General features: G+C 43.2%; 3 protein-coding genes across 4 annotated transcripts in view; all 3 read left to right on the top strand.

Moving 5' to 3' along the window:
* Window positions 1-1,627, top strand: part of LOC146989202 (E3 ubiquitin-protein ligase TRIM39-like) — a 2,757-nt gene extending 1,130 nt beyond the window's left edge. The window contains exon 2 of one of the 2 annotated variants that reach the window (XM_085775179.1): window positions 791-1,627. In XM_085775179.1, the coding sequence (XP_085631305.1) occupies window positions 791-1,627 (837 nt within the window). Of the gene's footprint in view, window positions 1-229 lie in introns of those variants that run through there. The other variant, XM_085775178.1, reaches the window with a different exon arrangement.
* Window positions 1,628-18,274: 16,647 nt separating this feature from the next.
* Window positions 18,275-19,672, top strand: LOC146989201 (nuclear factor 7, ovary-like). The gene has a single exon (XM_085775460.1). It carries the CDS (start codon window positions 18,275-18,277, stop codon window positions 19,670-19,672), a length of 1,398 nt encoding a protein of 465 aa, XP_085631586.1.
* Window positions 19,673-20,892: 1,220 nt separating this feature from the next.
* On the top strand, window positions 20,893-22,290 carry LOC146989200 (E3 ubiquitin-protein ligase TRIM39-like). The gene has a single exon (XM_085775459.1). The coding sequence runs from the start codon at window positions 20,893-20,895 to the stop codon at window positions 22,288-22,290; it is 1,398 nt and encodes a 465-aa protein (XP_085631585.1).
* Window positions 22,291-23,703: the final 1,413 nt, after the last annotated feature.

Below are 23,703 nucleotides of genomic sequence, written 5' to 3'. Positions count from 1 at the left end.
AAACCAACAACATCCTGTGAGTGAGTCCCCCAGCTACCAACACTGCTGCTTCAAGAATACCTGCTGACACTGCACACCACAACACTGAAGGTGAGTTTCGACTAAAACCTGGACTCAGAGTCACAAGGTAAAACTTCAGTCAAGTCAGTAGAGGAGGGAGGGAGGAAGCCATAAACTGAATTTACTTTCTGTTCATGCTGTGTTTTCCATGCTTCACATCACAGACTCAATGGCTTCCAGACTAGAGGAGGATTTCTACTGTCCGGTCTGTATGGAGGTCTTCAGAGATCCTGTTGTTCTGTCCTGCAGCCACAGCTTCTGTAAAGACTGTCTGAAGAGCTGGTGGAAGGAGAAACAAGATCAACTGTGTCCAGTTTGTAAGAGAAGATCTTCAAAGGAACATCCACCTTGTAACCTGGTGTTGAAGAACCTGTGTGAGAGCTTCTTACAGCAGAGAGAGCAGAGATCTTCAGAGGCTCTCTGCAGTCTGCACTCTGAGAAACTCAAACTCTTCTGTCTGGACCATCAGCAGCCAGTGTGTCTCATCTGTCTCCATTCAGACACACACAAAAACCACATATTCAAACCCATCGATGAAGCTGCTTCTAAACTCAAGAAGGAACTTGAGGAAACTCTGGAGCCCTTAAAGGAGAAGTTAAAGGGTTTTGAAGAAGTTCAAGTGGAGTTTGGTCAAACAGCAGAACACATTAAGGTCCAGGCCCGACACACAGAGAGGCAGAGGAAGGCGCAGTTTAAGAAGCTTCACCAGTTTCTAGAAGAGGAAGAGGAGGCCAGGATGGCTGCACTGAGGGAGGAAGAGGAGCAGAAGAGTCAGAGGATGAAGGAGAAGATGGAGGCTCTGAGCAGAGAGATAGCAGCTCTTTCACACACAGTCAGAGCCACAGAGGACGAGCTGAGAGCTGAAGACGTCTCATTCCTGCTCAACTACAAGGCTGCAGTGGAAAGAGTCCAGCAGCGCCCCCTGCTGGAGGATCCACAGCTGGACTCAGGAGCTCTGATAGACCAGGCCAAACACCTGGGCAACCTGACCTTCAACATCTGGAACAAGATGAAGGACATGGTCTCCTACAGTCCTGTGGTTCTGGACCCAAACACTGCTCATCCAAGACTCACCCTGTCTGAAGATCTGACCAGTGTGAGAAGAGGACACGAACAGCAGCTTCCTGACAATCCAGAGAGGATTGATACTTACTGCTGTGTCCTGGGCTCTGAGGGTTTTAACTCAGGGACTCACAGCTGGGATGTCAAGGTTGGAGACAATACATGGTGGGGACTGGGTGTGTTACCAGAGTCTGTGCAGAGGAAGGGAGATGAGATACTGTCTGGATTATGGGGAATAGGGTTCTATGAAGGTGAATATGGAACAGTTTCACCACCAGGTCTAGGCATTGTTCTCCCAGTGCAGAAGAAGCTCCAGAGGATCAGAGTGAATCTGGACTTGAACAGAGGAAAACTGTCGTTCTCTGATCCTGATACTAACACACACATACACACCTTCACACACACTTTCACACAGAAGATGTTTCCATACATTTACACTATTGATAAACTCCCAGTGAAGCTGTTACCAGTGAAGGTGTCAGTGACAGTGGAGCAGAGCAGTTAGAGATAAAGAGGACGATCATATTTATCATGTTGTTTAAAGGGAAAAGTCAGTGAATTTAACTAGAGCCGCAACGACTAATCGATTAATCAAACAATAATTCATTATTAAATGAATTGTTTGAATAGTTGTATAAGAAAAAAAGTCAAGATTCTCTGATTCCAGCTTCTTAAATGTGAATATTTCTGGTTCCTTTGTTCCTTTATGACAATAAACTGAGTCTCTCTTTGGTTTGTGGACAAAACAAGACATTTGAGGACGTCGTCTGGTGGTTTGAGAAACACTGGTTGATATTTTTCAATATTTTTTAACATTTTGTTGACCAAACAACTAATGGATTAATCGTTTAAATAATCCACAGATTAATTGATAATGACAATAATCGTTAGTTGCAGCCCTAAATGTAACCTGTTAAACTTGTCCTCCTGTTGTCTCATTATTACACTTGTCCTTTTTATTTTTTATTTTTACGACTTTTCATGTGTAAAATATTTTCTCTCTTTTTTAAATTTTACATCTGAATGTTCACTTGTCCCTGTTTTTCATCAACATAATAAAATGTTGTCTTGACTTGGATTCATATTCAGCTTCGTCTCCTGCAGCTACACAACAATAAATGTTGTGGAGTAGTTTCAGTACAAGTTCCTCTAAACAGAGCTGGAATGAAAGTTCGTATTTAGTATAAATTTAGTTCATTTAAGTTGTAACTGAAGCACATCCTGCAAAAGTTTGATAAATGCTGCGTTTCTGTCGTCATGGTGTATTGAACTCATTTCTTCACTGCAGTGTTTCCAACTTCTCCTGTGTTTGAAGTTCTCCACTAATGAATTAAGATTCTTTAGACGTTAAATGATCCAAAAACAGAAACTACACAGAGCTGCTGCATCGTCCTGCTGAACTTTCAGTGTGACAAAGCTCCACCCCCTCACATGACTCATAAACCAGGAAACTGCTGCACTGCCACTTCCTCTTCAGTCCCAGAGCCGCAGACTAAAGAAGAGACGATCAGATTCAGCTTCAGACCAAACCAACAACTTCCTGTGAGTGAGTCCAGCTACAACACTGCTGCTTCAACCTGCTGACACTCCACACACTGAAGGTGAGTTTGACTAAAACCTGGACTCAGAGTCACAGTAAACTTCAGTCAAGTCAGTAGAGGAGGGAGGGGAGCCATGATCTGACTATACTTCCTGTCTGCTGTGTTTTCTGCTTCACTCACAGACTCAATGGCTTCCAGACTAGAGGAGGATTTCTACTGTCCGGTCTGTGTGGAGGTCTTCAGAGATCCTGTTGTTCTCTCCTGCAGCCACAGCTTCTGTAAAGACTGTCTGAAGAGATGGTGGAAGGAGAAACAAGATCCACTGTGTCCAGTTTGTAAGAGAAGATCTTCAATGGTAAATCCACCTCTTAGTCTGGTGTTGAAGAACCTGTGTGAGAGCTTCTTACAGCAGAGAGAGCAGAGATCTTCAGAGGCTCTCTGCAGTCTGCACTCTGAGAAAATCAAACTCTTCTGTCTGGACCATCAGCAGCCAGTGTGTCTCATCTGTCTCCATTCAGACACACACACCAACCATAAATCAAACCCATCGATGAAGCTGCTTCTAAACTCAAGAAGGAAGTTGAGGAAACTCTGGAGGCCCTTTATAGAAGAGGTTAAAGGGTTTTGAAGAAGTTCAAGTGGAGTTTGATCAAACAGCAGAACACATTAAGGTCCAGGCCCGACACACAGAGAGGCAGATTAAGGAGCAGTTTAAGAAGCTTCACCAGTTTCTAGAAGAGGAAGAGGAGGCCAGGATGGCTGCACTGAGGGAGGAAGAGGAGCAGATCTTCAGAGGATGAAGGAGAAGATGGAGGCTCTGAGCAGAGAGATAGCAGCTCTTTCACACACAGTCAGAGCCACAGAGGACGAGCTGAGAGCTGAGACGTCTCATTCCTGCTCAACTACAAGGCTGCAGTGGAAAGAGTCCAGCAGCGCCCCCTGCTGGAGGATCCACAGCTGGACTCAGGAGCTCTGATAGACCAGGCCAAACACCTGGGCAACCTGACCTTCAACATCTGGAACAAGATGAAGGACATGGTCTCCTACAGTCCTGTGGTTCTGGACCCAAACACTGCTCATCCAGGACTCTTCCTGTCTGAAGATCTGACCAGTGTGAGAAGAGGAGACAAATACCAGCAGCTTCCTGACAATCCAGAGAGGTTTGATGAATACTGCTCTGTCCTGGGCTCTGAGGGTTTTAACTCAGGGACTCACAGCTGGGATGTCGAGGTTGGAGACAATACACACTGGACACTGGGTGTGTTTACAGAGTCTGTGCAGAGGAAGGGAGCTGAGATGGAGTCTGGATTATGGGGAATAGGGTTTAATGAAGGTGAATATGATGCATTTTCACCAGGTCCAGACATTGATCTCCCAGATCAGAAGAAGTTCCAGAGGATCAGAGTGAATCTGGACTTGAACAAGAGGAAAACTGTCGTTCTCATGATCCAGATACTAAAACACACATACACACCTTCACACACACTTTCACTCAGAAGATGTTTTCCAATTATTAACATTGGTAGAAAACCTCCCAGTGAAGCTGTTACCAATGAAGGTGTCAGTGACAGTGGAGCAGAGCAGTTAGAGATAAAGAGGATGATCATATTTATCATGTTGTTTATTTCTTAAAAGGAAAAGTCAGTGAATTGAACCTGATAAACTTCACCTGTCCTCCTGCTGCCTCATTATTACACTTTTACTTTTTATCTGCTTTTCATTTGTTAAAATATTTTCACTCTTATCACTCAATTACTGAACATTTGATTCTTCTTCTCTAGAAGAAGATCTGGAGTTATTCTCCAGATGAAAAAATGTCAAACATGAAAAGTTGAAAAGTGATTCTTGTTTAATTACATATGTAAAAAGTTTGTATCTGTTCATATGAAATGATCTAAAATGTATTAACGTGTCAGTTCATCACAAAAGCTGAATGTACATTCGTTCCTGTTTTTCATCAACATAATAAAATGTTGTCTTGACTTGGATTCATATTCAGCTTCGTCTTTAACTTCTCCTGCATCTACACAACATCCCATTCTGTTTATAATTAGCATCAGAGGTGGAGGAAGTGTTGAGATCAAGTACTGGCACCACACTGTGTACAAGTACTCTGCACAGGTACAAGTACTGCACTTAAACAGTTTGCTTCCTTCCACACAAAGAATCAGAAATTCACACCCAGGTTTTTCTAACAGGTAAAGCAGCTTCCTGACCACAATTATGTCAAGTTTCAAAGCTGTCAAGAGCTTGTGTTATTAATCTACATGAGTTTATGTGTCTTACTGTAACTCCGACACATGGTTTGACAAGGAAATGTGTACAGTAGATAACCTTTGTTTCTTACATCTCTATGCACTACAGTAATTTATTTATTTATTTATTTATTAAAAAAACACATGAAGAGACCCTTTTTTAAAATGAGGCACATACCTAGAACTGCTCCTCTACATTAATCTGAACTGACCTGTTCAAAATTCAGTCACTTTTCAAAGCTCCGCCCCCTCACATGACTCACCTGAAATAAACCAAGTTAGTTATTAATAGTGAGGACAAAGTCCCAGGAACAACTTTATTGGACTCTGTCAGTCCCAGAGACGCAGACTGAAGAAGAGACGATCAGATTCAGCTTCAGACCAAACCAACAACTTCCTGTGAGTGAGTCCAGCTACAACACTGCTGCTTCAACCTGCTGACACTCCACACACTGAAGGTGAGTTTGACTAAAACCTGGTGTAACGGCAATCTTTCTTCCTCAGCCTACTCTGCTTTACCGCTACTATTAAGCAGTGTTCTTGGCGATAAGCTTGACACAAAAAAGAATCTTCCGAGGCAGTAACTCCATTCAAAAAATATCTTTACATAAAAAACAAAAACAAAGCTACAAGATTCGCTCTGCGGTATTGTCAAAAAACTGTCTTGCTTCTTAGGCTGCTTAACCTGGTCTGAGAGCTAAGCTACTGTGATGTCATCATCAGCATAATTAAAGGAACAGTTCACATTTTCATTTCCAACTACTAACTATTGTAAGCAATACAATATGGCTCTTACATTTCCAGCCCCTAATTGCTTATGCTAAATGCAGAACAATTACCAAACATTTTCAAACATGTGAGCCATGTAACATTCAACATAGTAAACCATAATACACAAAAGATGTACAACTTTATACATTAACTCTCATTAGCGCTCTTCACTCAAATAATTCACACTGCATGTTTTAGCAGGCATAGCTTGGTTATAGGTCTGTCCAGTACGTTAGTCTTAGGCTGCACACTAACTCGCCTCACTGTACAACTGGAGTCAGGTTATTGTCTTTATTACTCAACCCATATTCCAGGAGTTGCGAGGGGCAGATTCATCTATTATCAGTACAACATCTCCTGGTGAGAAGTTCCTCTGTGGTGTGAGCCACTTTTGTCTCTCTTGAAGGAGTGGCAAGTATTCTCTCGTCCATCTAGTCCAAAACAGATCAGCTATGTACTGTATCTGCTTCCATCGCCGACGTGCGTACTGATCATCTTGGTCAAAGACTCCTGGTGGAATGTTGGGTTGTGTCTTCATAAGCAACAAGTGATTGGGAGTTAGAGCTTCAACATCACCAGGGTCGTATGATGGGGGTGTTATCGGTCTGTTATTGATGATGGCCTCGACTTCACACATGATGGTTTGGAGTCCTTCATCATCTAGTGATTGTTGTTGTAGCACAGAGTTTAAGACCTTTCTTACAGTACGGATTTGTCTTTCCCATACGCCACCTTGGTGGGAGGCTGCTGGGTTGTGAAATCCACTTGATCCCTTTTTCTGTCATAGTGTTCTGTACTTTCATCTGATTCAGGTTTTCCAATGCTTTGCGCAGCTCTTTTTCTGCTGCAACAAAATTTGTTCCATTGTCTGAGCGTAAAACTTTTACTTGTCCTCTTCTACAAATGAACCGACGTATGGCGTTAATGCAGGAATCTGTATCCAGGCTGTGAGCTATCTCAATGTGAACAAAAAGCTCTCACAGTGAGACAAGTGAAAATTACGCCGTACCGTTTGACAAGGCTCCTTCCACGTTTGACCTCAAATGGCCCGAAGAAGTCAACCCCCACGTTAGTAAAGGGTGGTAGATCTGGCATTAGCCTGTCTTCAGGCAGATCTGCCATCTTTTGTTTTCCAGCTTTAGCATGAAGTCTTCTGCACACAGTGCACTTTGAGATAATCCTCCTTACAGCTGAGTTAGCTTGAGGGATCCAATACTTTTGTCGCAGCGTTGCCAGCATGTAGTTGCGACCACAATGTCCCACCTCTTGGTGAATGTGTTGCAGTATGAGGTTGGCTATAGGTGAATTTTTAGAGAGGATGGCTGGGTGTTTAGCCTCTTGTGGCATTGCAGCTTTATGAAGCCGGCCTCCAACTCTTAGTACATCATCCTGCAGCATGGGGGTCAAGTTTGTAGATCTGGCTTTTTTTCTTGATGGGAGCATTTTCTTTAAGAGCACAGATTTCTTCTGTATAGTCTTTGCAACTGACTTATCCGTATGAGCTCCACTTCTGCCTCGACCAGTTCTTCCAGTGACAACGGATGTTGTTGAATCGTTGATTTGAATTTCTTCATGTGCTGTTCAATAAGCTTGTTCTGTTTTTCAGAGTTGTTTTCAGATTGACTGATTGTAGTTTTGAGCTCCTTTCTCTTGTCTTTCAGTAGTAGTAGTATCTTCTTTAGTCTGAGAAACCATCCGACTGCTTTCTTTAGTCGTTGCCATGTCGAGTAGTAAGCGATGAGCTTGTTGAGAGCATCATAACTCTCTTGTGTGATGGTTATGGTCACTCTAGCACATGTTTTGATTTCCGGATCTTCTTCTGTGGTCAATTCTTTTTCATCCAATTGTTTTGGCCACTCACTTTTGGGCTTCAACAAGAAAGCTGGTCCATGTATCCAGACTTTGCTCTGCATGAACTTCTCCACTTTGACTCCTCGAGAGCCCTGATCCGCTGGATTTAGCGCTGAGTTGACATAATGCCACTGGGTAGGATGAGAATGATCCCTGATTGTCGTAACTCTGTTCGCTACAAACGTTTTGAAGCGAGCACTTTCATTTGTCAGATATCTGAGCACTGTAGTGCTATCGGTCCAGAAGACTGATTCCTGTAACGGGACTTTAACCTCTTAATGCACGCCCCTATTTTTCATGTTTTTTGCCATAACGCCATGCCCAAGTTGTGAGCAGCACAGATCCCACATAGTTTAAGATTCAGAGATGTGCCTGGTATCATTGTAAAGGTAACACTCTCAGGATTACTGTTAAGGTGTTTTTTTGATTCTGTGATTTGCAGTCCAAATTTCAAGTCAAAAGACCAAAAGAAACAAAAAAAAATACAACCGCTAAACTCCTGGCGCGCAGTAGAGGGCGCACCCCTAAAAGCAGTGGATTATAGAACTATATGCCTATCTGCATTGTGTATTTCTATGCGGCGGAGCGGGTGGCGCGCACGCCGGATACACGGGGGTTTGTTTATCAGCAACCAAACGTGATGGCGTAGTGTCATACACCGTTGAAAACCTCAGACTATTGGCTAAAAGGTTATCTGCTTCATTTCACGGACAATTTCTATTGGCTCAAGCAGCTGTCAATCAAAGTCACGTTGTCAGTCTCCTCGTCACGTGTCCTCATTGGCTTTCGAGACATGTCCCGGCCCATCCTCGCCACCGATTGGCTACTGCGTGGTGTCGTTTGAAGCAGGAAGACCTCACGGATGTAAACATTCAGTCACATGTAGTCACAGATCGCCGTGCAACTCGTAAAATGCGGTAACGGGGCCGGTTTTTGTTTTGATCCGCGTGTATTACGTTACGCATTGGACTAAACACATGGACATATTGAGGAAAATACTTCGGTTAGAAGGAAACGGATTTCATATTTCACAAGCATGGGTACTTGGCAAGCTGTACAAACGGTCTTGTGTCATAAGATGGTCGCTGTAGATCAGCTGTGGATAAAGGGAAGACTTGAAAGGTATGTACGCATCATACGTTAGCTTAGCGGCTAGCCGACCTAACTGCTAATCCTGTTAGGGCTGTGAGCAACCAAAAAAATCATGGGTGGTCTTGAATTGATCGGGGCGATCTAAGCTTTCTAACAATGTATAACATGAATATATATGCTTAAGGGCTGCTGTTAAAAATGTTCGGGAGTAATTGATGCTAGCGCCACCTTCTGGAGCCGTACCGTGGGAGGTACAGCGTGCGTTAACTGGTTAAGTTCCTGTTTGAGCATTCTGTCCATTTTTACAGCAATGACTGCTGCTGTCAGTTCCAATCTCGGTATTGTGACATGTTTCAGTGGTGTTACTCTTGATTTTCCAATTAGGAGGGAACAGTGTTTTTTGTTCTCTCGGCTGGTAAGCAATAGGTAGGAGGCAGTAGCATATCCATCCTCGCTCGCATCAGCAAAGTGATGCAGCTGTGCTGATTGTGTGGATCCAAACTCTTCAGCTTTGATGCATCTGGGTATACTGAACTCTGCCAAACTCTCTAAGTCTGCCAACCATTCTTGCCACTTTTTTGCATGTCCACCTTCAATCTCTTCATCCCAACCATGTTTATTCTTACACAGGTCACGTAAGATGAGTTTTGCCGGTAAAATGAGCGGCGCTAAAAGACCAAGAGGGTCGAAGACAGAACTTACTGTGGATAAGATGCCACGTCTGGTGACAGGTTTGCTTTGCATGTTTATTTGAAATCTGAACCTGTCAGTCTCTGTGCACCATTGCACACCAAGTGCACGTTCCATTGGAAGTGTGTTGTGACTCAAGTCTAGGTCTTTCACTTCAGGTGCCTTTTCATCGTCGGGAATAGATAACAAGACTGTCTTGCTGTTACTCACCCACTTAGTGAGATGGAAACCTCCTCTAGCACATAAGGCTGTGAGCTCTTGCACAAGGCTGACTGCTTGGTCACTTGTTTCCACTGCCTTTAGGCAATCATCAACGTAAAAATGTCTTAACACATTGTCAACTGCCTCTGCACTCATAATTTCTCTTGCATCTTCCGCAGTTCTTATCAGAGCGTACGAAGCGCAACTGGGTGAAGATGTAGCACCAAAAAGGTGTACTTTCATCCTGAACTCTTACTCATCGCTGTTTAGATTGCCCTCCGGCCACCACAGGAACCGTTGCAGATCTGCGTCTTCCTCCGGGATCCTCACTTGATAGAATATAGACTCCACATCTGCCATCAGTGCCACTGGATGTTCCCTGAATCTTAATAGGATACCAGTGAGGTTGTTAGTGAGGTCTGGTCCCTGCAGCAATTGTTCATTTAGTGAGACACCTTGATATGTGGCCCGTACAATCAAAAACTACTCTTATTTTCTTTTTCTTAGGGTGGTACACCCCGTGGTGGGGGATGTACCACACACGTCCATCACTGCGACTGATTTGTTCAGCTGGTATTTTCTCAGCGTAGCCTTTTTCAATGATGCTCTTAATGAATGATATGTAATCTTCATGGAAGTCTGGGTTTTTCTTTAACTTCCTCTTGAGATTGTCAGCCCGCTGCTGAGCCATGCAGCGGTTATTTGGCATCTTGACATTTTTCATTCCTCAGGGGCAATCTCAGGCTATAATGTCCGTCAACCAACTTCGCTGAGCTTGTGACCAGGTGCATAAACCTGCGATCATCTTGAGACATTTCCTCTTTTTCTTCACAGCTTCGCTCTGGGAAATCTGTGTTGTACTGTTTCACTAACAGCTCTTCTATTTCCCTCACTAGAATGCGATTAGCTGTGTATCTCTGCAGTTTACCATTGTCCATTTTTGGTTCTTGGTCTTTTCTAAGGGGTCCATTGATCACCCATCCTAGGGCGGTCTTGACTGCATATGGCCCTTCCTCCTTCACTATTTATGATTTGCCATGGCTCTATGGCTTTTGGGACATTGGCACCGATAAGCATTCCCACTTTTGCTGTAATACTGGCAGACGTACTTCTTTCAGATACTGCCATTGTGCAATATCGTCCTGTCGTTGGTATGTTTTCCTCCTTCACTGGGATGTGGCTGTGTGTATACACCTTTGGAAGTTCAATGTATGTGTTTTCTTCAAGACCACACACCTCAAGATCTGAAAGAACAACGCTCTTCATTAGTTTGTGACTATCAGAGTTGTCTTGAGCCATTGTGTCAAGAAGAAACTGGGTGTTCTTTCCTTTAAGATTCAGTTTCCTCTGAATGTCCTCAGTACAAAATGTCGCTGTGCTGCCAGGATCTATAAAGGCATATGTTTCCACGTATCTCTCACTTTTCCTGGACTTAAGTTTGACTGGTACCACAGCAAGCACACATTCTTCTTCCCCAGCCCCAGTGTTACCACATGACTCCTGACCCAATGACACATAGGCGCTAGAAACTATGTCGTTCTCAGTATTGTTTTCTTCCATCTTTTCTGAAGCACTATCGTACTTCTGTCTTTACATGGAGTATGTCTGGATGCAATCGAGAACAAATCTGACACTTGAGTCTCTTCTTGCAATTCTTACTAAGGTGCCCAAAGGTAAGACATCCAAAACATAGGCCCTTAGATTTCAGGAAGTCTATCCGTTCTGTGTTGGTCTGCTCTTTAATTTTATTGCAGACGGAAAGTGCATGATTCTTCTGGCAGAATAAGCAGGGTTTGTGAAAGGCTGTTACAACACCTTTTGCAGAGCTGCTTTTCTTTACAGTTGCCTCCATGGTTGTGTCCTGTACACCTGTAGCAAACATGCTCTCTCTTTGTCCAGATTTCCTGATGTTTCTCTCTTTTGTAGCCTTTTCTTTTCCTTTGAAGGATTGTGAACTCTCTATAACATCTCCAAAGAGAGGATCCATAGCTACCTTTGCTTGTTTGTCAATGAAGTCAACTAGGTGAGAGAACCTTGCTCGTCCTCTTCCTTCTTCATGGATCTCGAATGCGGTTGTTCTCCACTTCTCTCTCATCTTATAGGGAAGCTTTGAAATAACAACTCGCATATTCGTGGGATTATCCATTTCTTCCATAAATTCAAGTCATCCATCGTGTTCTTGCATCCAATCAGGAAAAGAGCATAAGCATTCAATGCCTTACCATCTTCTGATTTGATCTGAGGCCATCTCAAGGCTTTATCCATGTAGGCGTTTGCTATCTTCAACTCATCACAGTATTGTTTTCTTGAGTAACTTTCTGGCCTCATGGTTAGCCTCTGTCAGAAGACATATGCTCACAGATACGGACAAGTTCCTGCGGCTCCCCGCTGGTATACTGCTCTAAGTAATACAACTTGTCCTGGTAACTGTCTGTCTTGCTGTCCACAGCATGCTCAAAGGCTCTGACGAAGGATTTGTAAGTGAGAGGGTCACCTTTAAAAACGGGAATGCCTTTAGAGGGAGATAAGACCTTGTTTGTTGTTTTACAAGCATCTCAGTAATTGCATTTCTGCTTCTGCATTACCTCATACAGTCCTCTTCCACTGTCTGCCACCTGTGGGTTGCTATTGCCATGAGGTTTGTTCTGTTGTGTGTCTGGTGAAGACTGCGCCAACATACCAGGAATATATGCTGCTTGTCCTCCTGCAGCAACATTTGAGGAGGTTAGCATAGCACCATCACTCTGTTCTTTATGTTTAATTCGTGAACGCTTTCGTGATGCATCACTGTGAATACTTCCTTTCACACTTCCATATTCTTCAAACACCTTGAGTTTTGCGTCAGACTCTGCAATAGCTGTTTCCATCGCAAGCTGTTCCATTTTAGCTTTCAGCTGCAGCTCTTCCTTCTCCAGCGATTGTTTCCTTTGTAAGGCTGCTGCACGTGCCTTCAAGGTTGCATGCTCCATGGCTGCCTTCAGGGCTACTGACGTCCCACTATCTGTTGATGAAGAAATTGAGGATTTCTTTTTACTATGACGCCCTATTCCAGCTTGAGATATTGCTGTCCTCTGCTTTGACGTCATCCTGGCCAAGCTTCCCACTCACAACTTCATCTTCGTTATTTAATCTATTCCTCACTGCAGCACACCAGTTTTCAGTGTTCTCAACAAAGTCTCTCAAAGTGGTGGTTCTTGGTTCATACCAGTCATGTTGATCTCTTTGTCCCTCACCTTTATCCATTAGAGCAGAGGTCTTCAAACAGGGGGTCCGCGACCCCTAGGGGGTCCGCGGAGGTACTGCAGGGGGGTCGCGAAAGTTTTGGTTGAGGGAAAAGAAATATGACAAAAGATATGGAAGTTATGAAAAAAAGATCCATAGGGGCGTTCACCGCTGCTGAACATCGGATTTTTACATACAAGTCCTCTGTTTTCCTATAATATAGGTGTCAGGGGAGCCTTTGTATTGTATCTGATACAAACACTGCGCACCATCTCTCTCTCACTCTCTCTCGCTCACTCCCCCCCACCGCTGTCAGTGGTGTTGTGTGACACTCGGCCCCTGAACCGTCAGCTACACAACGATGGGACTTTAGTTTTCATTCTCCATACACACTCGTTAATTCACAGCACACACTCATACGATGGTGACATTAACCAGCGCCGCCACGTCTGCTCATAGCGCAGCGACAATGAAGCAGCGTCAGGCTGTGACACCGTCACTGAAATGTTCCCAGAATCAGCTTCGGTGACCGCGGCGCTGACGGTTGGAGGTGAGTCACGAGTCTTGGTAGAGCACGGCCGCTGCAGCGACCCTCCGACAGTCCCATTGCTGCGTGTCAATCCCCCCTCTCACTTTCTCTCCGCGCCCCCGTCTCTCCCAGCTGCCCTTTCAAAATAAATGTATAAAAAGCCAGAGAAAAAAACAGTAGGGGAAACACTGCTTTGTTTTCTCTGTCTTTTTATGGTTTAGTAATTCTTTCATTGGTGCAGTAGCAGCGTTCAGTTACCACGAGCATAGTTGTGACCTGTTGTGATCATGGCATGGCATATATTTTTTATATAAGTCCCTTTGACTAAACTCCTAAAAAAAAGCGTGATTTATAGTCGAGAATATGGCACTTTTGGCATATGGCACCAGGGCCGTTGCTAGGAATTCTGGGCCCCCTGAAAGAATACTAAAGTGGGCCCCTGCCCCCTGACTTTTCCACTTTTTTTCATAGACTACGTATGTATTATCATTTCCTGGCAATACAGGACTCGTTAAATATAATTTTATACTATATAAGTAGGGGGTCCCCGCTCCATCTCTCCATCAGTTTGGGGGTCCTTGCCTGGAAAACGTTGAAGACCCCTGCATTAGAGCAACAACTGCAGTGTTTATATCTTCAAACTCAATAAATGTTTCGTGAAAATTATCATGAAGCAATCCTTCCACTTCATCCACATTGGAGCCATCAAGCTTCAGGCTTTCAATATTTTTTATCATGCCTGTAAGCTGAGATAATTTTCCTCTTCTTGATCCTATAAGTCTGCTTATTTTGTCCTCTATTGCCTTTCTGTGGGCTTTGGCGCCCTCTTGTGGTCAGAGTCTGCCTTAGCACAGCACAAACCACTTGACGTAGAATTCAGCTTAAAACATTCAGTTATCCAAGGAATCATTAATGTCCAACAGTATCTTCATATACACATCAGTATCCAAGACTAGCTGATCCAAATCCACTTCAATGAACTGCATTCATCATGTGCTGCGCAGCTCCGACAGGCTGGCGTTAGCTTTCCGTGTGTTAGCTTAATTAGCAGTTGAGATCTTGTTGCAAAGCATCCACAGACTTACTTATTCCAGTATGAGGACTTGGGTTGTCTCCTTATCCATGAAGGAACAGTTTATTCCAAGTTCATCCGCTTTTATTTCCATCGAGAGCGGAGTTTTTTGACTCGCATGTAACGGCAATCTTTCTTCCTCCGAGTACTCTGCTTTACCGCTACTATTAAGCAGTGTTCTTGGCGATAAGCTTGACACAAAAAAGAATCTTCCGAGGCAGTAACTCCATTCAAAAAATAACTTTACTTTAAAAGCAAAAACAAAGTTACAAGATTCACTCTGAGGTATTGTCAAAAAACTGTCTTGGCTGCTTAACCTGGTCTGAGAACTAAGCTACTATGTATGATGTCATCAGCAGCATAATTAAAGGAGCAGTTCAACATTTTAAAGGAAACTACTAGTAAGCAATACAAATATGGCTCTTACACCTGGACTCAGAGTCACAGTAATCTTCAGTCAAGTCAGTAGAGGAGGGAGGGGAGCCATGACTGACTCTACTTCCCGTATGCTGTGTTTTCAGCTTCACCTACAGACTAAATGGCTTCCAGACCAGAGGAGGATCTCTGCTGTCCGGTCTGTACGGAGGTCTTCAGAGATCCTGTTGTTCTGACCTGCAGACACAGCTTCTGTAAAGGCTGTCTGGAGAGCTGGTGGAAGGAGAAACAAGATCCACTGTGTCCAGTTTGTAAGAGAAGATATTCAAAGGAACAACCACCCTGTAACCTGTTGTTGAAGAACCTGTGTGAGAGCTTCTTACAGCAGAGAGAGCAGAGATCTTCAGAGGCTCTCTGCAGTCTGCACTCTGAGAAACTCAAACTCTTCTGTCTGGACCATCAGCAGCCAGTGTGTCTCATCTGCAGAGATTCAGAAACACACACCAACCACAGATTCAAACCCATCGATGAGCTGCTTTGAAACTTAAGAAGGAACTTGAGGAAACTCTGAAGCCCTTAAAGAAGAAGTTAAAGAGTTTTAAAAGAGTTAAAAGTGAAGTTTGGTCAAACAGGCAGAAACACATCAAGGTCCAGGCCCGACACAATTGAGAGGCAGATTAAGGAGCAGTTTAAGAAGCTTCACCAGTTTCTAGAAGAGGAAGAGGAGGCCAGGATGGCTGCACTGAGGGAGGAAGAGGAGCAGAAGAGTCAGAGGATGAAGGAGAAGATGGAGGCTCTGAGCAGAGAGATAGCAGCTCTTTCACACACAGTCAGAGCCACAGAGGACGAGCTGAGAGCTGAAGACGTCTCATTCCTGCTCAACTACAAGGCTGCAGTGGAAAGAGTCCAGCAGCGCCCCCTGCTGGAGGATCCACAGCTGGACTCAGGAGCTCTGATAGACCAGGCCAAACACCTGGGCAACCTGACCTTCAACATCTGGAACAAGATGAAGGACATGGTCTCCTACAGTCCTGTGGTTCTGGACCCAAACACTGCTTATCCAGGACTCATCCTGTCTGAAGATCTGACCAGTGGGAGACGAGGAGACAAACAGCAGCTTCCTGACAATCCAGAGAGGTTTGATGATTCCTGCTGTGTCCTGGGCTCTGAGGGTTTTAACTCAGGGACTCACAGCTGGGATGTCGAGGTTGGAGACAGTACAGACTGGGAACTGGGTGTGTTAACAGAGTCTGTGCAGAGGAAGGGAGCTGAGATGGAGTCTGGATTATGGGGAATAGGGTTTGATGAAGGTAAGTATGAAGCATTTTCACCATCAGGTCCAGACATGTATCTCCCAGAGCAGAAGAAGCTCCAGAGGATCAGAGTGAATCTGGACTTGAACAGAGGAAAACTGTCGTTCTCTGATCCTGATACTAACACACACATACACACCTTCACACACACTTTCACTCAGAAGATGTTTCCATTCATTAACATTGGTAGAAACCTCCCAGTGAAGCTGTTACCAGTGAAGGTGTCAGTGACAGTGGAGCAGAGAAGTTAGAGATAAAGAGGATGATCATATTTATAATGTTGTTTATTTCTTAAAGGGATAGTTCAACATCTTTGGCAAATTGGCCCATTGCCATAATCCCTATAGTCATAACAGTAAGTTTGTTACCTTTAATTGTTGGTGCAAATTATTTTAACCATAACCTAACCCATATTTATAATGTTGTTTATTTCTTAAAGGGAAAAGTCAGTGAATTGCACCTGTTAAACTTCACCTGTCCTTCTACTGCCTCATTATTACACTTTTCATCCCCCCCCCCCCCCCTTTTTTTTCTTTATTACTACTTCTCATGTGTAAAATATTTTATTCTTATCACTCAATTACTGAACAGTTGATTCTTCTTCTCCAGAAGAAGATCTGGAGTTCTTCTCCAGATGAAAAAATGTCAAACATGAAAAGTTGAAAAGTGATTCTTGTTTAATTACATATGTAAAAAGTTTGTATCTGTTCATATGAAATGATCTAAAATGTATCAACGTGTCAGTTTGTCACAAAAGCTGAATGTATATTTGTTCCTGTTTTTCATCAACATAATAAAATGTTGTCTTGACTTGGATTCATATTCAGCTTCGTCTTTAACGTCTCCTGCATCTACACAACATCCCATTCTCTTTATCATTAGTAGCAGAGGTGGAGGAAGTGTTGAGATGAAGTACTGACACCACAATGTGTACAAGTACTCGGCACAGGTACAAGTACTGCACTTAAACACTTAAGCAGCTTTCTGACCACAATTATGTCAAGTTTCAAAGCTGTCAGAGCTTGTGTTATTAATCTACATGAGTTTATATGTCTTGACTCCCACACACACAACATGGTATGACAAGGAAATGTGTACGGTAGATAACTTTTTTTTTCTACATCCCTATGCACAACAGCAAATTATTTCTTCATCAAAAAACACACGATAAGACCCTTTTTAAAACGAGGCACATACCTAGAACTGCTCCTCTCCATTAATCTGGACTAACCTGTTCAACATTCAGTCATTTTTCAAAGCTCCACCCCCTCACATGACTCACCTGAGATAAACCAGGAAACAGTGCATTGGACTCTGTCAGTCGCAGAGACGCAGACTGAAGAAGAGACGATCAGATTCAGCTTCAGACCAAACCAACAACTTCCTGTGAGTGAGTCCAGCTACAACACTGCTGCTTCAACCTGCTGACACTCCACACACTGATGGTGAGTTTGACTAAAACCTGGACTCAGAGTCACAGTAAACTTCAGTCAAGTCAGTAGAGGAGGGAGGGGAGCCATGACTGACTCTACTTCCTGTCTGCTGTGTTTTCAGCTTCACTCACAGACTAAATGGCTTCCAGATTAGAGGATTTCTAACAGGTAGCAGCTTTCTGACTACAATTATGTCAATTTTCAAAGCTGTCAGAGCTTGTGTTATTAATCTACATTAGTTGATATTTCGTAATGTAAGTCCCACACATGGTATGACAAGGAAATGTGTACGGTATATAACCTTTTTTTTTAACATCCCTATGCACAACAGTAATTTATTTATGTATTTATTAAAAAAAAAGACACACATGAAAAGACCCTTTTTAAAACAAGGCTCATGTCTAGAACTGCTCCTCTACATTAATCTGGACTGACCTGTTCAACATTCAGTCATTTTTCAAAGCCCCGCCCCCTCACATGACTCACCTGAGATAAACCAAGTTAGTTATTAACGCTGAGGACAAAGTCCCAGGAACAACTTTATTGAACTCTGTCAGTCCCAGAGCCGCAGACTGAAGAAGAGACGATCAGATTCAGCTTCGGACCAAACCAACAACTTCCTGTGAGTGAGTCCAGCTACAACACTGCTGCTTCAACCTGCTGACACTCCACACACTGAAGGTGAGTTTGACTAAAACCTGGACTCAGAGTCACAGTAAACTTCAGTCAAGTCAGTAGAGGAGGGAGGGGAGCCATGACTGATTCTACTTCCTGTCTGCTGTGTTTTCAGCTTCATTCACAGACTAAATGGCTTCCAGATTAGAGGAGGATTTCTACTGTCCAGTCTGTACGGAGGTCTTCAGAGATCCTGTTGTTCTGACCTGCAGCCACAGCTTCTGTAAAGACTGTCTGAAGAGCTGGTGGAAGGAGAAACAAGATCGACTGTGTCCAGTTTGTAAGAGAAGATGTTCAAAGCATGAACCACCTTGTAACCTGGTGTTGAAGAACCTGTGTGAGAGCTTCTTACAGCAGAGAGAGCAGAGATCTTCAGAGGCTCTCTGCAGTCTGCACTCTGAGAAACTCAAACTCTTCTGTCTGGACCATCAGCAGCCAGTGTGTGTCATCTGTCTCCATTCAGACACACACAAAAACCACATATTCAAACCCATCGATGAAGCTGCTTCTAAACTCAAGAAGGAACTTGAGGAAACTCTGGAGCCCTTAAAGAAGAAGTTAAAGGGTTTTGAAGAAGTTCAAGTGAAGTTTGATCAAACAGCAGAACACATTAAGGTCCAGGCCCGACACACAGAGAGGCAGATTAAGGATCAGTTTAAGAAGCTTCACCAGTTTCTAGAAGAGGAAGAGGAGGCCAGGATGGCTGCACTGAGGGAGGAAGAGGAGCAGAAGAGTCAGAGGATGAAGGAGAAGATGGAGGCTCTGAGCAGAGAGATAGCAGCTCTTTCACACACAGTCAGAGCCACAGAGGACGAGCTGAGAGCTGAAGACGTCTCATTCCTGCTCAACTACAAGGCTGCAGTGGAAATAGTCCAGCAGCGCCCCCTGCTGGAGGATCCACAGCTGGATTCAGGAGCTCTGATAGACCAGGCCAAACACCTGGGCAACCTGACCTTCAACATCTGGAACAAGATGAAGGACATGGTCTCCTACAGTCCTGTGGTTCTGGACCCAAACACTGGTGATCCAGAACTCATCCTGTCTGAAGATCTGACCAGTGTGAGAGGAGGAGATGAACAGCAGCTTCCTGACAATCCAGAGAGGTTTGATACTTACGGCTTTATCCTGGGCTCTGAGGGTTTTAACTCAGGGACTCACAGCTGGGATGTTGAGGTTGGAGACAGTACACAGTGGGGACTGGGTCTGTTAAAAGAGTCTGTGCAGAGGAAGGGAAACAAGATATGGTCTGGATTATGGGGAATACAGTTTGATGAAGGTAAGTATGAAGCAATTTCACCATCAGGTCCAAACACTGTTCTCCCAGTGCAGAAGAAGCTCCAGAGGATCAGAGTGAATCTGGACTCGAACAGAGGAAAACTGTCGTTCTCTGATCCTGATACTAACACACACATACACACCTTCACACACACTTTCACTCAGAAGATGTTCCCATACATTGGCACTGGTGATAACCTCCCAGTGAAGCTGTTACCAGTGAATGTGTCAGTGACAGTGGAGCAGAGCAGTTAGAGATAAAGAGGACGATCATATTTATCATGTTGTTTAAAGGGAAAAGTCAGTGAATTTAACTAGAGCCGCAACGACTAATCGATTAATCAAACAATAATCGATTATTAAATGAATTGTTTGAATAGTTGTATAAGACAAAAAGTCCAGATTCTCTGATTCCAGCTTCTTAAATGTGAATATTTCTGGTTCCTTTGTTCCTTTATGACAATAAACTGAGTCTCTCTTTGGTTTGTGGACAAAATAAGACATTTGAGGACGTCGTCTGGTGGTTTGGGAAACACTGGTTGATGTTTTTCAATATTTTTTAACATTTTGTTGACCAAACAACTAATGGATTAATCGTTTAAATAATCCACAGATTAATTGATAATGACAATAATCGTTAGTTGCAGCCCTAAATTGAACCTGTTAAACTGCACTTGTCCTCCTGTTGTCTCATTATTACACTTGTCCTTTTTTTTTTTTTTTTTACGACTTTTCATGTGTAAAATATTTTCTCTCTTTTTCAAATTTTACATCTGAATGTTCACTTGTTCCTGTTTTTCATCAACATAATAAAATGTTGTCTTGACTTGGATTCATATTCAGCTTCGTCTCCTGCATCTACACAACAATAAATGTTGTGGATTAGTTTCAGTACAAGTTCCTCTAAACAGAGCTGGAATGAAAGTTCGTATTTAGTATAAATTTAGTTCATTTAAGTTGTAACTGAAGCACATCCTGCAAAAGTTTGATAAATGCTGCGTTTCTGTCGTCATGGTGTCTTGAACTCATTTCTTCACTGCAGTGTTTCCAACTTCTCCTGTGTTTGAAGTTCTCCACTAATGAATTAAGACTCTTTAGACGTTAAATGATCCACAAACAGAAACTAAACAGAGCTGCTGCATCATCCTGCTGAACTTTCAGTGTGACAAAGCTCCGCCCCCTCACATGACTCATAGAACAGGAATCTGCTGCACTTCCTCTTCAGTCCCAGAGCCGCAGACTGAAGAAGAGACGATCAGATTCAGCTTCAGACCAAACCAACAACTTCCTGTGAGTGAGTCCAGCTACAACACTGCTGCTTCAACCTGCCGACACTCCACACACTGAAGGTGAGTTTGACTAAAACCTGGACTCAGAGTCACAGTAAACTTCAGTCAAGTCAGTAGAGGAGGGAGGGGAGCCATGACTGACTCTACTTTCTGTCTGCTGTGTTTTCAGCTTCACCTACAGACTAAATGGCTTCCAGACTAGAGGAGGATCTCTGCTGTTCGGTCTGTACGGAGGTCTTCAGAGATCCTGTTGTTCTGTCCTGCAGCCACAGCTTCTGTAAAGACTGTCTGAAGAGCTGGTGGAAGGAGAAACAAGATCCACTGTGTCCAGTTTGTAAAAGAAGATCTTCAAAGCCAGAACCACCTCTTAGTCTGGTGTTGAAGAACCTGTGTGAGAGCTTCTTACAGCAGAGAGAGCAGAGATCTTCAGAGGCTCTCTGCAGTCTGCACTCTGAGAAACTCAAACTCTTCTGTCTGGACCACCAGCAGCCAGTGTGTCTCATCTGTCTCCATTCAGACACACACACCAACCACAGAATCAAACCCATCGATGAAGCTGCTTCAAAACTCAAGAAGGAACTTGAGGAAACTCTGGAGCCCTTAAAGAAGAAGTTAAAGGGTTTTGAAGAAGTTCAAGTGAAGTTTGGTCAAACAGCAGAACACATTAAGGTCCAGGCCCGACACACAGAGAGGCAGATTAAGGAGCAGTTTAAGAAGCTTCACCAGTTTCTAGAAGAGGAAGAGGAGGCCAGGATGGCTGCACTGAGGGAGGAAGAGGAGCAGAAGAGTCAGAGGATGAAGGAGAAGATGGAGGCTCTGAGCAGAGAGATAGCAGCTCTTTCACACACAGTCAGAGCCACAGAGGACGAGCTGAGAGCTGAAGACGTCTCATTCCTGCTCAACTACAAGGCTGCAGTGGAAAGAGTCCAGCAGCGCCCCCTGCTGGAGGATCCACAGCTGGACTCAGGAGCTCTGATAGACCAGGCCAAACACCTGGGCAACCTGACCTTCAACATCTGGAACAAGATGAAGGACATGGTCTCCTACAGTCCTGTGGTTCTGGACCCAAACACTGCTCATCCAGAACTCATCCTGTCTGAAGATCTGACCAGTGTGAGAGGAGGAGATGAACAGCAGCTTCCTGACAATCCAGAGAGGATTGATTATCTCTGCTGTGTCCTGGGCTCTGAGGGTTTTAACTCTGGGACTCACAGCTGGGATGTCGAGGTTGGAGACGGTACATGGTGGGGACTGGGTGTGTTACCAGAGTCTGTGCAGAGGAAGGGAGACAAGATACTGTCTGGATTATGGGGAATACAGTTTGATGAAGATAAATACTCAGCATTTTCACCACCAGGTCTAGGCATTGTTCTCCCAGTGCAGAAGAAGCACCAGAGGATCAGAGTGAATCTGGACTTGAACAGAGGAAAACTGTCGTTCTCTGATCCTGATACTAACACACACATACACACCTTCACACACACTTTCACTCAGAAGATGTTCCCATACATTGGCACTGCTAGAAACCTCCCATTGAAGCTCTTACCAGTGAATGTGTCAGTGACAGTGGAGCAGAGCAGTTAGAGATAAAGAGGACGATCATATTTATCATGTTGTTTAAAGGGAAAAGTCGGTTAATTTAACTAGAGCCGCAACGACTAATCAATTAATCAAACAATAATCGATTATTAAATTAATTGTTTAAATAGTAATAGTAATAAACTAATGGATTCATCGTTTAAATAATCAACAGACTAACTGATATTGACAATAATTGTTAGTTGCAGCCCTAAATTTAACGTGTTAAACTGCACTTGTCCACCTGCTGTCTCATTATTACACTTTTCCTTTTTCTTTTTTACGACTTTTCATGTGTAAAATCTTTTCTCTCTCTTTTTAAATTTATGAGTCATTTCACATTACGTATGTTGTTATGACTGTGTGTGGTGTGATGAGCAGAAAATGATAAATTACTTTCAATCAACATTTGATTAGTTTATCATTGATCAATCTTTATTTTAAGTTCTTCTACAGATCTATTTGTTTTTTGTTTGTTTTGTTTTTGTTTTCTGCCAATAAACAATACTTTTTAAAGAATTGTTGTCAGTAGTTTATAGAATAAAACAAGTGGTCTCTAAATTTTTTCCAGAGCTGTATGTATATGTGTGTGTATATGTATATAAATATAAGGTTATAAAAAATACCTTTATTACCTTACCTAAAATAAGGTAATAAAAGTATTCATTATTACACACACACATTATATTGTGTGTGTGTGTGTGTGTGTGTGCGTGTGTGTGTGTGTTTAAATTTGGAGCACATTTAACGTTTTCATCCTCTCTATCTACAAGAGGTAGATGGAGTTTTAATGTAGGACTCCATCTCCTATTATATTATATTATGTTATATTATATTATTTACTTTTTCTTAGATGGTTATGCATTGTAATATTTAAAGCAGAAGTAAGTGATATATTTGTGTTAATATAAGTCTTAAATAGTTATATTTTCCGACAGCAATCACTTCTATAGAGTGTTTGGTCTGAAACACGGGTCTGTCAGTCACTCTGCTCTGCTCTGAGCCGAGGAGAAAACATTTATTGTATCCTACAGTTTTTATCCAATGAGGAGAGAGAACAGCATGCAGGGCTGTGTGTGCAGCCAAGGAACGCCGTGAATGTGGCGACGTAGGGACGAGGACTGTTATGGTGCGTTCAAGGAAACTCGTATTTTTCCGACCGTGAAGTGGTACCAGTTCGATCTGGTACGAGTTCACGGGTCAGAAGTTACGAGTGGCCGTTATAGTGACTTTCACAGGTAAAACAGGTCGGAAAAACACGAGTGGGTTGCCTGGAACGCTACAAAGTCGTAAGTTGTGACTTGAAGCTGTAATTTACGATTTCAAAAGCCTGCCTGGAACGCAGCATTAGCGAAAACGACCAGACCACTTACTTCTGCTTTAATAATATTTTCTGTTCTTTTTTTCTTTTCTTTTTTT

This window comes from Trachurus japonicus, chromosome 4 (genome assembly GCF_045865225.1).
Source record: "Trachurus japonicus isolate A0001 chromosome 4, Traja_1.0".
In the NCBI taxonomy this organism is placed as follows: Eukaryota; Metazoa; Chordata; class Actinopteri; order Carangiformes; family Carangidae; genus Trachurus; species Trachurus japonicus.
This window is presented reverse-complemented; position numbering and strand designations above follow the sequence as displayed.

Excerpts from the sequence above, each read along its gene's own strand:
- LOC146989201 (XM_085775460.1), top strand. The coding sequence starts at position 18,275 with ATGGCTTCCAGATTAGAGGAGGATTTCTACTGTCCAGTCTGTACGGAG.
- LOC146989200 (XM_085775459.1), top strand. The coding sequence starts at position 20,893 with ATGGCTTCCAGACTAGAGGAGGATCTCTGCTGTTCGGTCTGTACGGAG.